This window comes from Alexandromys fortis, unplaced genomic scaffold (assembly GCF_014885135.2).
Source record: "Alexandromys fortis isolate MF-2015 unplaced genomic scaffold, M_Fortis_MF-2015_v1.1 scaffold_35, whole genome shotgun sequence".
Taxonomy (NCBI): domain Eukaryota; kingdom Metazoa; phylum Chordata; class Mammalia; order Rodentia; family Cricetidae; genus Alexandromys; species Alexandromys fortis.
The window spans coordinates 4288444-4302327 of record NW_026067913.1 but is presented as its reverse complement, the minus strand read 5'-3'; the positions used below and the strand labels follow the sequence as shown (position 1 = coordinate 4302327).

General features: G+C 43.6%; 1 protein-coding gene across 1 annotated transcript; it reads left to right on the top strand.

Annotated features, from left to right (window-relative positions):
* The first annotated feature begins 995 nt into the window (after positions 1-995).
* Positions 996-3629, top strand: Sstr1 (somatostatin receptor 1). The gene has a single exon (XM_050138849.1). It carries the CDS (start codon positions 996-998, stop codon positions 2169-2171), a length of 1176 nt encoding a protein of 391 aa, XP_049994806.1. The 3' UTR covers positions 2172-3629.
* The last annotated feature ends 10255 nt before the right edge of the window (positions 3630-13884 follow it).

The following is a 13884-nucleotide window of genomic DNA, read 5'->3' as shown; positions in this document are numbered from 1 at the left end:
CCTGCTGCAGACCTGAGAGAAGAGGGATGGATGTTGTAACTCAGCATCCACTAATACACTACTGTGGTCCTTCGTGTTCATAATGCCATTGGCTTAGATCTGCTTTCTGCCACTCAGTGTTTGCGTGGGCACGTGTGCAGTGGCCAGCACCAAAGGGAGTTGGACCTCTCAAAGAACGTCAGCGCACCGCCAGACGTCAGGAGCACTTTGCAAGGGCCATCTGGAGACATCATCGACTTTGGGATCCGAAGGCCGGAAATCTTCAGCTGCAGGTTTGAAGGACTGGGCGAGCGGGAAAGGAGGTGGGTGTTTAGGATCGCGGAAAGCACCTGGGGTGAGGTGGGGTCCCTCCCATCACCAGAAGAGAGCAGCAACTGAAAGAAATGAAGAACTCTAGACATGTATGTCTGGGGTTTGCTTCAGTCTTTACTTGGAGTAGGAGTGGGGTAGAATAGAACAGATCCAGTATTGGCTGGTACCTTTAGAAAGGTAGAGAAACTCCTCAGGTCCGTGCTAGAAGTGCTTGAAGATGTTGTGAGAATACTGAGAGAAATCTGAAGCAATCTTTGAGTTGATCCTAGAGGGGACTGGAAATGGGGGGGGGGAATTTGGAGGGGAGAAATAAACCACCTATGTGCCCCCCCCTCCTTCGTAGCTGCTGACGCGATGGTGCTGCTTATTAATCATTCACCAGTCCAGAGCCGCTCCACTTAATGGCCATACCGCGCTGAGCTCTAGCCTCTTGGTCTCTCCACGCTCCGGTGTGCCTTGGACCCACAGAACTGCAAGAGACCGCGCGCGCGAGCAGCCCTTGGGTGATGCGCCCGGCCGGCCTCGGCAGGAGCCGCGCTCGCCGCAGCTGCTGCGCTCTGCCAGGCGGCGCCAGGCGGCGGTGAGCAGCGAGCTGGGTGTCTAGAGTCTAAGGAGGGCGCCGGCAGCAAGGGCGCAAGGTGAGCGCCCTAGTCCCTGAGCCGCACCAGCCCCTTTCTGCCGGGATGTTCTCCAATGGCACCGCCTCCTCTCCCTCCTCTTCTCCAAGCCCCAGCCCAGGCAGCTGCGGGGAAGGCGCCTGCAGCAGGGGCCCCGGGGCCGGCGCTGCGGACGGCATGGATGAGCCAGGACGAAACGCTTCCCAGAACGGGACCTTAAGCGAGGGCCAGGGTAGCGCCATTCTCATCTCTTTCATCTACTCCGTGGTCTGCTTGGTGGGACTGTGTGGGAACTCCATGGTCATCTACGTGATCCTGCGTTACGCCAAAATGAAGACCGCAACCAACATCTACATTCTAAACCTGGCCATTGCTGATGAGCTGCTGATGCTCAGCGTGCCCTTTCTGGTCACTTCCACGTTGTTGCGCCACTGGCCCTTTGGCGCGCTACTTTGCCGCCTTGTGCTCAGCGTGGACGCGGTGAACATGTTCACCAGCATTTACTGCCTGACTGTGCTTAGTGTGGATCGCTATGTGGCTGTGGTGCACCCGATCAAGGCAGCGCGGTACCGCCGGCCCACTGTAGCCAAGGTGGTGAACCTGGGTGTGTGGGTGCTGTCTCTACTGGTTATCTTGCCCATCGTGGTCTTCTCACGCACAGCCGCCAACAGCGATGGCACGGTGGCCTGCAACATGCTCATGCCCGAGCCCGCCCAGCGCTGGCTGGTGGGCTTCGTCTTATATACATTTCTCATGGGCTTCCTGTTGCCTGTCGGTGCCATCTGCCTGTGTTACGTGCTCATTATTGCCAAGATGCGCATGGTGGCCCTCAAAGCCGGCTGGCAGCAGCGCAAGCGCTCAGAGCGCAAGATCACTTTAATGGTGATGATGGTGGTGATGGTGTTTGTTATCTGCTGGATGCCTTTCTACGTGGTACAGCTGGTCAATGTTTTCGCTGAGCAAGACGACGCCACCGTGAGCCAGTTGTCTGTCATCCTCGGCTATGCCAACAGCTGTGCCAACCCCATCCTCTACGGCTTCCTGTCGGACAACTTCAAGCGCTCTTTCCAGCGCATCTTGTGCCTCAGCTGGATGGACAACGCAGCTGAGGAGCCAGTCGACTACTACGCCACTGCCCTGAAGAGTCGCGCCTACAGTGTGGAGGACTTCCAGCCCGAAAACCGGGAATCTGGAGGCGTTTTTCGTAATGGCACCTGCGCTTCCAGGATCAGCACGCTTTAAAGCTAGGCACTGCCTGGAGGGGGAGAGAGAGGCCAAAAATGGGGAGTGAGGAGCAGGTGTGAGCCAGTGATAACCGCTTAGTTAGCTGGACCTAGGAAAGCCATGTGACCAAGGTAAAATGGAGAGTTTTGTGGGTCACCTGGGAAGGCTTTCGGGACATCTTCTCAGCCCTTCCTCCACCCTACACAGCGCTCGCTACTTGGAACAACTCTTCTTCAAACCCGGTAACTTTGATGCTCTCAGTTCTGCTAGTACAAACCACAAACTTAACGTCGTTAACTCAGTTTGACCTTTGTCCCCTCAAGTCGATATTTCTGTTTCTTTAAACTGAGCCAGCGTTACTGCTATGTGTTTCCTTTGGGCTGAGTCCCCAGCCTGTGCTCATCCTGGTCGCTGCGCAGGTCAGCCGGCCAGACTCTGCTCAAAGCGGTTTTCAGATCTTCCCAAATAGCCGCTCTCCTTTTGCACAACCTTACTTTTAAGGAAGCCCGGCTTGAGGATGACCAGGCAACTTCTCAAGGAAGGCACGTCTTTCCCTGGGCACTTCCTCCCTCCGCTCCACCCACACCCAGAGCAGAGCTAGGTGCTTAAGGAAAGGTCTTGCACCCAGAACCCCAGACTTCGTATAGCTTCACCCAGAAGGACAAGTTTATAAGATCCCTGGTTTGTGGATATGGGTACCATAGAAGTCACTCTACTCTTAGAACTCAGAACTTGAGCCCTAAATTCCAGCGAGGGGCATTCCCAACTGGGGAATGACTTAGGCACGGTGCACCTGAATTGCAGGGCAGGCCCGCTGGGTTCCCTCTTTAGAATAACAAAAGATTAGGTTTCCTGCTCTAGTGAAAGTTTGAGGTCCAGCTCAGGCTCCTCCTGCAATGACTGCAGGGCCTTGGCCAAAGCTGAATCTGTAGCTGTAACTTGTGTGGTCCTGGAGGGTTCCGGCCTTTCAAGAGGTGCCTAATAAGTTATTTCTTGTTTAACAAATTTATTTATTTATTTATTTGTGGTGTTGGAAGTCCTGTGTTTCTGCTTTTCTCTACTTGCCTAACTGGGCTGTTCTTGGGAGTTCTGGGAGCTTCAGGGTGTGGGCCAGAGCAGGAGAGGAGAGAAGCTCACCCTAAAGCCCTCTCAAGTTCCACTCTCTTGGATAATCTTAGGCTTTTCTCAATCCTTCCTATTTTTGCTTGTATCCAGTGAAGTTTGGAGATTTTTTAATGCTTTTTTTATTGTAGCTTTTGTCTTATTAAAATAAATAAATGGTAATTTGGGTTAACTTCTGTCAGTGCAAAGTGAAAGACCTGAATTCCTGGTGTCCCAGAAAACATGAGGGAAAACCACACTGTCTTTGATGTGTGTGTGTATATATATCTATATGTGCTGCTATGCACAAATTGTATGTATATATACAAGAGAGACAGATTTGTTTCTCTTGACCGACTGTCACAAGTCCATGAAACAATTAGAAGGACGTGTGTGGCTCCAGCTGGGATGTTTTCAGTTTCAGGTTCAAGTAGCTCTCAAACTTGGAATGTCAATCACACTGAGAAATGTCAATCAGAAACTTGAATCCCTACTGAAGATATTGCTGCCTTGGTCTAGGAACCAGCACAGGTGATTCTTCCATGCATCCAGTTAACATGGTCACTTCTGCTGGGGAATGGAAGTGGAAATAATTATGTCTGAATTTACTAGAAATCTGAACAGAGCAAGGACCGATCATTTCACTGGTTCGTGTTTGCTGTAGTCTTTGGTGTGCTGGTTTGTACATTGGAGGCACAGAAAGCATATATCTATCTTGGTTGGTTGCTTAAGTAAGCCAGTGTATATCAGTGGTCCTGGAGTAATGAACCTGGGATTTTCGGGTTCCCACTGACATGACATACAATGACTGAACGCATTAAATATAACAGCTGTTTTGTGCACATTTGCTCCTAGAAGAACACCGTGCTTTTCTAAAAGCAGTAACCAAGAGTTTAACTGTCTTGTGTTTTCTTTCAACAAATGAACAAATATGCTTTGGATCATAAGAAAGTTTAGATCTTTTCCTAATAGTAGTTATATGTATATAATAACCCTTCTGTTAAAATCGATTTTTAATCGTTAGGAACAATGAACTTTACAAACTGAAATCTCCATCATTATCATCTCTGCAGACGAGAAATGTAGTGCCCTTAACTTGTTGCCACTGTAATAGTAACAGAATAAACATGTATATGCTGTCACAAGCTGCCGGGCTTCCATTTGATTCTTACTGTTTCACGGGGTTGTCTTAACACTCAGGTCTGATTAACGCACTTAACTTTTGGGAAATTTCAGCTTAACTTTGGAAGTTTTCAAAATTGCATCTATCCTTTGAACTCTTTTCTTTAAAATGGGAATCCTGGTGCATGTGCCTGTGTGCATGCATGTGTGAGTTTGTGTGTGTGTGTGTGTGTGTGTGTGTGTGTGTGTGCCTGCGCGGGCATGTGTGTCTGTGTCTGTGAGTGTGTGAGTGTGTGTGTGCGCATGCCTGCACGGGCATGTGTGTGTGTGTCTGAGTGTGCATACAGACAGGTAGGGAAGGAGTATAATGAGGAGATTGGGGAGGAGGGAGAAGAGCAAAAGAATGAAGCAGTAATAGCTTCTGAGTGAGTGTGACCAGGAAGCAATGGCCTGGGTTACACTCTGCCCTTGCCACACTAACCAGACAATGCCTCTGGTTTTCACAGATTAAATTACTGCCTGCCCTCATTCATGAACTCAGGTTTTGTTGTAAAATAAATAATTGCTGCTTTCCATCAGAGAAATGATAATGGGAGGGAGACGTGTCTTTTAAAAGTTTTAAAAGGGTAGTGTTAAAAAGAAGTAGAAAAATCAGGTTTTAAGGAGGACACATTTTATATCTTGTTCAGTTTTGGTCATTTCCCTGCCGGGGGCTGTAACAAAGCTTGGTGAGGACTTGAAATAAAAATAAAAACAGAAACAGATTCTACATTCTATAGAAGCTTTATTTTCACAGCAAAATGAAAAAAAATCGTATTCCTCAAACATTTGATAGCAGTGATTCTAGGATGATAGTGGTTCAAATGCCCTGTAACTCCAGCTTCACGGAGTTACATACATTACCACAACATGACTAAGGATAGTGGTACTTACGTATTTTGATTATTTTTCAGAATCATAGCAGGGTAGCAAATGTGAAGTTTGCAGCTTAGATTTACAACATTCTTTTCATAGTACTGGGGTCTTGATGCCCAGCTACAGCACACACAGTTTGTTACTTTTGGTCACAACTACTGCATGCATTACTCCAAACCCCTTCAAACTGGTTAGCTGAGGGGAAGGAGTCAATTGTTTGTACAATTTCAGCTAGCATCCCCTTTCTCTCCTTATTGGTAAATTGGCTCTAAATTATGCAGGGACATTTTACACCCTTGTGGGGAATATGACTGGGTGAGTCCTTGGAAAGTAGCCTTCCAGACCTTTGACCTTCTGCCTGGGATCCTCTGTTACTGCAGATGCCTCCTGGCTGCAGTCAGGTAACATTTGCAGCTCTAAGTCTGGGATCCTGCATCTCATCTGGAGCGGCATCTCCTGTGGGCAGCAGCTCCTTGAGTTCCCAAGGTCCTCATACTGATCGCACAGTGATCGCACACTGGTCATCCTCAGCCTGTGCTTTGGAGTCTGACACTCTGCCATTGCAGTCCCTGGGGGGGTGGCTAGTGGAGACCTGGGGACTGGCACTACATATCCCAAGGATCCCTTCGGTCTGTTCTCATCTCCCTCTGCCTATGACTGTCTCAGATATTTTGCATTCATCTTTGCTTTGTCAACCTCACTTAGTGAAACATTTCACACTCTCTACATTTGGGTTATAGTAGAGGACAACAAGAGAGGTTGAGCCCTTGTGTCTCATGTAGCATGAAAGATTTAAACCAGTTCCCTCTCCTAACCCAGTCACACACCTGATTTCCAAGGATGTTTGGTTTCCTGGGTACAAACCCTTCTCCTATCCTCAGTTGATGATCCGCCCTCAGGGAGAGATATTGAAAAATTCTCAGGTCATGAGACTCCCACACACAGAGAAAGACACTGAAATGACTGATCCTTTATAGAGGAAGTTAAAACATGTTGGTTTAATATCTGTAAATGATTATCTCACTTTCAAGTGACCTCTAAACTCCCCAGAGTGGCATTTTTCAGGATTTCTTCTCACACATTAACCATATAAAATGATCATATTAAAAAGCTTTGATGTCTAATTCATTTTATCACAACCACTGGTCCCAATGTTAAACATATAGTTCTCATATGATGAAAAAGTGGTTCTCTTAGCATGGAGATGCATAATTTTGAATTATAAATATATTTCTAACTTGGTAACATTAAGGAAATAATAACGATACTAATGCACTCTTCCAAGAAAAACTCGTTTGGTGGTATATTATGTCTTATGAGTTACTCACAGTCCCTTCTTTGTTCCATGGTGGTACATCAGAGGTGAAACTCCAACGATGCTATTAACCGGTGGTCAGAATCTGCTAACACAGTGGTAAGTGCTCAAAGCACAGGGCATTGCTAAGTTGGTGTTGTTCCCTTCCAGCACTGTGCACTTGGACCACTTACACAGATGGGTATTTTGCTTCTCATCCAACAGATTTCAGTTTGTTGGCTTTAGAATGATGTCAACAGGTTCAACATTGTGACATGCTTTCCCTAGGGAAAAACAGGTGCAGAATATAATGGATGATAGTTTATTATTTTATGATCTACCCCGGGACAGCATCCAGTAGCGAGCACCTGAGAAAGGACTGGGTTATGAGTGGTCATATATACTTCGGCTTCTGATTACAGCTATAAAGAAAAATGAAGATATCTCTACCATAATGATAAGGCGGAGGGGCCCCGTGAACTGAAGCAGATAGCTCAAACTAACACAGAAAAAAAAAATGCCTGCTTGTCAAACTGCTACTAGGTTGAGGGAAGCATTGTCTAAAAAGGAGATACGATTTTTTAGGTCAAAATCCTGTAAAATGTTCACTTCGATAATCAACAGGATGATTGACAGATAATATATAAAACTCAGTCTTAAGCCAAAGCTGGAAATTTTATATCCATGCAAGAGTGAAACCTCAGGATGCCCCCCATATTCTGGTTGAGAAATGAGAAACTTAGCACTTTAAAAATAAATCTCTTTAACCCAGATCAATCCAAATCAATTGTGAGTGGACACAGAAGGAAAAGAAATGACAAGGTGGACGTACCACCCGCCTAGCGTATTACCTCTTTAGAACTGTGATTACATGGCTGGAACAATTCGTGCGGAAGATTCGGGTCCTTGCCAGCGCTAGGACATTTAAGAAAGATTATGTATTAGATTCCACTTAGAGACCACAGGTTTTGCAAGCGAGGAAACAGCAGGATAATATAGAAACACTGGTCTAACTTTCACAAAAAATGATGGATGTGTATTTCCAAAGACAAGTTATGAAGCACTTAATCGAGAGAGAGAGGCTGTCCAGGGCATGAGAGGTAAACAGAACCCTTTTGTAAATTAACCTGACTCATGGGGCTTTTCTGGGAAAAGATGGATTGTACTGCGTTCTTTATGTTTCTATAATCCTTGAACAATCCACTAATCTATCAAGCTAATATTATTAGCAGTCACAATGTGTCTATTCAATATCAATAATTAAATCAAACATTTCCTCTATGTCTGACGAGCCGCTCTTACTTCTGAACCAGGCAGAGACACGCATGTCTTTTTCAACAGAGTCTCAAATTACGTTGTATATAAACTGCTGTACCTGGCATCTAGTTTAAATTATGTGTGCATGCTGCTGCTTGCACGTGCACACAAGTGTTAATTAAAAGAGTGACATCATATTTATTGGTAAAATAGTAATTCAAAGTGCGTCTTCTTCCGCCTTCCTCCCTCACAGTTGTTCCACCTTCTCCAGTCCTCCAAAGAAACTCTTCTCAAAAAGCTCTGTCACCTGGTTCACTGTTTACATAACGGAAAAGGTTTAAGTGTAAGTCTGTCAGAAGCAAGACTTTTCGATAAGTACATTTTATCAAAATGTTAGGCGGTAGCCTCTCTGACACTGTATCTTCCAATACAAGTATGTCATCACAAGTGACTCAGAATCCCCACATATAAAGATCACTTGAGAATTTTTATAAAGATAGTCTCTATGCTCCATCATAGAAATATTGCTGCATTAGAGTCAGGGTGAATCTGGTTATTTCTGAAAGCACACTGCCGTGTGAGAACAAGGAGCTGAGGTTCTAAGAGCAGGGAGCTTGCCGTCAGCATGGGAGGCTCTGCCTTCTTGTAGAATTCAGACAAGCTAATCTGCATGATGCTTATTAGCCTCATCTATAAGGTCAAAATGATGACATTTTCTGTAGGGCTGCTGGGATGAGACAATGCATGTCAAATGCCAGCTCTGTCAAAGGTCTTCCAGTCGTTAATGACTGAAAACTCAATTAGCTCACAACAGTAAACATTCTTGAGAAGATCTGGCCTCAGGGTGACTTGATTCCCAATACACTAATTTTTTTCCATCTCTACTTATCTCTGACCTCCTAGACTGTTTTTTTTTTCTTCGGACTCAGCATTCTTTTGTTCTTATAGTGTGCAGCAAAATCCCTGCCCACTCCCCAGATTCAAGGGTAATTCTCTCTATCTGTACTGACTATTCTCATTTTCTGTCAGACCCAGCTCCAGGAGCCTCTTACCCTCTATTCATTTTACTGAATATGCTAAGAATATGAAGTTCTGGCTAACTGATTTCTCTGAATCATTTCTCAAGGTTTTGTCTTTTTCTTTCTTTCTTTCTTTCTTTCTTTCTTTCTTTCTTTCTTTCTTTCTTTCTTTCTTTTGGCAAGCAATTCCAAACAGACAGTTATGTCTCCTTCAAGGACAAAGAGAAATCTTGGCCACTCCTTGTTATAACATATGATGTCCCTGAAGCCAGCCTGACTCAGATATGACACAGACCCACTGGGACACAGCAGTCACCTACGCTAATATGCATCATCTATGTGAGAGGTGAAGACAAAGACCACTCATCCCATTAGTCTGCTTTCCAGCTATACTGTTGTGTCATTGGCAATGAATCCTGCATCTCTGACCTGAGAATCCGGGGTCTTCCACCCTCTGTGAAACAGCAGTCCTTTGTAGGAAAGTGGGATCCATAAGATTACAGATTCTAAGAGCATCCACCACTGAGCGGACTAACAGGACTTGCAGCATGCAGTGGGTTAGGCCTAGGCTACTTCCTCCACCTGTGGGGCTGAGAGTGTCAGTTTCACCAGCAGTGGGAAGGGAGCCAGGTTGGTCCCTGAAGTGAGAAAAGTAAGATACGTTTACCCAAAGTTCAATCAATGACATATTATATAATAAAATTAAAATAGTTGCCAACAATAATTATTTGTATTATATAAGAGGAAGTACAGAGTTGAGATGATTCAGATCTCAAAGTGGTTCTCCTTAATCCAGTCATATAATCAACTTAGGATACGTTAAGCAAAAATATACTTTATTTCCTTATATGCTACTTATCTGAATATTGAAGAAGTATATTTATGTAATATGTTTTGTATAAGAAAATATTCTAGGATGTTAATTATGGCAGAACCTTAAAATGTGTAACTATGGGCTGCTGAGATGGAATGGCTCAGAGGTTAAGACTCTTGCTCTTCAATCCTGATGAACTGAGTTCTTAATCAGGAACTCATGTAAAGGTTGAAGGAGAGAATCAAATCCATAAAGATGTTCAATCACATCCATATGCATGCCTTGGCATACGTATTGACATATTCACATCATCCATGTGTCTGCACACACACACGCAGGCACATACCACACACACACACACATCCTCAACGATACGTATATTTTAAAAGTGTATTACATTTTTTGATCTAGAGATTGAAAATTTCATCTGAACTTAAAAAATCAATCACTCTGTGGATGACTCCCTATGTTAAAAATAGAATAATCAAACATCTGTCTAGATTAGTAGCAATTCATTGCATTCTTTTAAGAGTTATTTCATTATTTAAAAAAAAGTGATAACAGCGTTTTAATGTTACACAGTGTGGTAAAAACTGTAAAGCTTATTGGAGATGACATTGAGGTCAGAAACACGTCCAAGAAAATCAGGAAGTAATGCAGGAATGTTTGGTCAGGTGTGAAGTAACACTTTATCATGGGCAATTAAGGGGATGTTTACTGATATGCATTCTAAATAGCAGAAATAATGTAGCCTACTACACTAGAGATAAATACTAATTATTAATGTACTCAAATAATAAGGTTAGTTATGTTCTGCTAATGCTTCTTCAGTAATATATGTATATATATGCTTGATTGTCTGTGTTATATATTTGGAGACTGTGATCTCATTGTGGAGATAAAACCCATTCCTGTGAATTAGACTGACAGTTCCAGTTCCCTTCAGACTTCACAGCAGTTACACAAAATTGTCAAAAAAACAGGTTTAAATACAGCAACAGGGAAGAAAGGGAAGGCCAGAGAATTAATATGTATCAGTATCAACACTGTAAATAACACAGCTGCGAGGAGCTTCATAAACCACCCCATTCGGTTTCCCCTGAGACTTCTACAAACTACCAAATCTTAATTTGTCTTTCAAGAAAGGAGAGGGAGAGAGAGGGAGGAAGAGAGAGGTAGAGAACGAATCACTGGAAAGATCTGCTTGATTCCAAGAAGGACAACCCTTCCTCTTCATCAGTTATGCCTCTAAAGGTCACTCACTTCATTGTATATGCTACACAAAAACAGGAAGATTTTTATGTACTACTACTTAACGATTTACAAAAACCAAATTAGACCACCTTACTTTGGTCTCTATCTAGAGTAGAGTGACTAGCAAATAATCGCAAAACTGTGAACTTCCCAGTAGAGAAGAATAAGATTGTCTATGAGAATACCAGTTTTCCACAGAGAATACCATTAAATCCAATGTGCCCTTTTCTAAAGAACTATATAGGATACATTCAAAATGGTAGCATCTTCCAATAAGAGTGATGTCATAGTGCAACGACTGAGAGACAATTTCAGAAATCAGAATGGGGTGCGTTAGAGTCCTGGACTTGGAATTCACCAGACAGATCCCTGTAGGCAGCTTATTTTTTCCATTTATATATCATAACTCTTAACTGAAAGACATGAGAATAAAAATAAATATTAATCTCATAATATTAGCAAATACCTCAAGTGCTTTCAGAACTGTTATGTACTCTGATAGTACTTTCCATTTCCATTTTGTACCACAGAGAGAGTTCATAAACATAAACACTAATATCTAGAAAAATAGGTCACTTTTTACATAAGACAATAGCTATGTTCTATTTATTGTAATTAAAATATTAAAATTACTATAAGATGTTAAAGCTATGGTGGCCATGTGGAAAATAGAAAACTGTAGAATTAAAATACCATAATCCTAGATGAGCAGAGTAAGTCAATCCCATAAACTAGAAAGATGCTAGAATATGAGCGGCAAATTGGAACTTTTCCTTCCTGTATTTAAACCAGCAAATTGTTCAGTCCTAACAATAGCGTAGAGTAATTGAAAAGCATTAAGTGCAAACTTTTTAACTGGCTGTCTTTCCAATTAAGAGGTCACACCATTTATCAGTCACCAATTAAATAGCACCCACTGAATTATTCAAGCAAACAGAGTCTGCTAAGGGAAAGAGAAGCATCCCGGGAACAAAATACTCAAAGTTTGAAAACTGATATTGCAAATGATAAGAAACCATATCTTCTCGAAAATTCCTCTTGCAAATTATCGTATTGAATATGCGAGCGGGAGGAGGAGGATGTGAAATGAACTGCAAATTTCCAACAGCTGTGGATTCTTTCAAGCCGGCGGGTTTGCCGAGCACTTCCCTTAAATGAGTGCTGTCTCACCTGCAGCTGCACCGCTCATCTCCTTTGCAATACAAGGATGTATCCGCGAGAATAAAATTGATGACTGCATTGATTCCTCCGAAGGTTTTAATCCTTCTCCTACACTGCGATGCTCCTCCAGATGAAAGCGTCTAAAATCATCCCAACCCCGCATCCTGCTCGGCTCCATTCAAAATGAAATTAAACCACTCGCCTCCAAATGGAACACATACCCAAACTTCCCTTTCCTCACCCCCCCCCCCCCACAGAAAACCGCAGAAGACCTCACGAAAAAACAAGGGTTAGGCTTTTGGCCGAGATGGGTGGCCATAGGAGGATGAAAGGTTAACCAGGGTTTACGTGGGCAGGACTCAATTTTCTATCTATCTAAGGCATGGGTTTAGGATCCTGATTTCCCAACTGCTTCCCAATTTGTTTCCAAGGGCCTTTGCCTCCCTGTCTAGTCTATCAGCTCCAGCCTCTGAAGGGCAATAGGCACTATTTAGGAGCAGGAAGTGTAAAGTTCTGCCCTTTAATAACTATGTAACCCTATTTTAACACCTTTCGTTTGGTTTTCTCATCTTCAAACAAGTATCTGTGCTTACCTGACAGCTGTTTTGATTAATCCTTGCAGTACTTGCAAACAGAGCCATGTTTGGTACCTGGTAAGTGTTCTCACTCCTCATTCAGATGCACATACATAAAATGTATGGATTTGTTAGTGCAGACAAGGCCTTGGAGTCGCTGATGGGACCTCTGGACTGCCTCTGTGTCAGACTTGGGCTCCCCTGAGTGTTCTCCCCACTCTTTAGATTCTTACATTGATTTTTCTAAAGTTCAAGTTATCACGTTATTTTAGAATTAAATTATTGATTTGATAATCCTTACTGAATTGATATTTTAAAAATATTTATTTTTATTTATATATATGTGTGGGTGTGTGTGTGCACGCATGGAGCTGGGGTTACAAGTGGTTGTGAGCTGCTGGGCGTATGTGCTGGGTACTGAACCCGGTCCTCTAGAAAAGCAAGTATTTTTTTAATTAATTATTTTTTTTAAAAAACCAATCTTTTCTCATATACATACCAATCCCAGTTTCCACTCCCTTCCCTCCTCCCGCTCCTCCCAATTCTCCCCCCCCCCAAACCTCCCATCCACTCTTCAAAGAGGATATGACTTCTCAAAGTCTAGCACATCACTCTGAGACAGGATCAAGGCCCTGCCCACTCTATCTAGGCTGAGCAAGGTATTCCTCCAAAGAGAATGGGCTCCAAAAATGCCAGTTCAAACACTAGGGATACGTCCTAGTTCTACTGCCAGTGGCCCCACAGGCTGCCCCAGCCAAACATCTGTCACCCACATTCAGAGGGACTAGTTTGGTCCTGTGTGGGTTCAGAGCTCCCACTAGCTCAGGTCGGCTGTTTTTGTGGGTATCCCCATTATCGTCTTGACCCCTTTGCTCATGTTATCAGTCCTCTCTCTCTCTTGGACTCGACTTTGGGAGCTTGGCTCAGTGCAAGTATTCTTAAATGTTAAAAAACTTAAATGTGAAAAAACTAGGCCAGTGAGTTTACTCTTACATGTTAGACTGTGGTGTCTCCCTTATTCTCTTGGTCCATATGGCCACCCGTCACAAGAACAAAGGGGTAGAAGTGATGACAGAGGTCCTTGGACAGCCTGTGAAGATGACGGAGCAGCCCAGACAGCCCTCTAGGAGATGACTTCAGTGAATTATCTCAGCTTTATTCCAGAGTATAGGAGATATATAGGATTGGGGAGCCTGGGGACATACCCTAATTTGCATTA

Excerpts from the sequence above, each read along its gene's own strand:
- Sstr1 (XM_050138849.1), top strand. The coding sequence starts at position 996 with ATGTTCTCCAATGGCACCGCCTCCTCTCCCTCCTCTTCTCCAAGCCCC.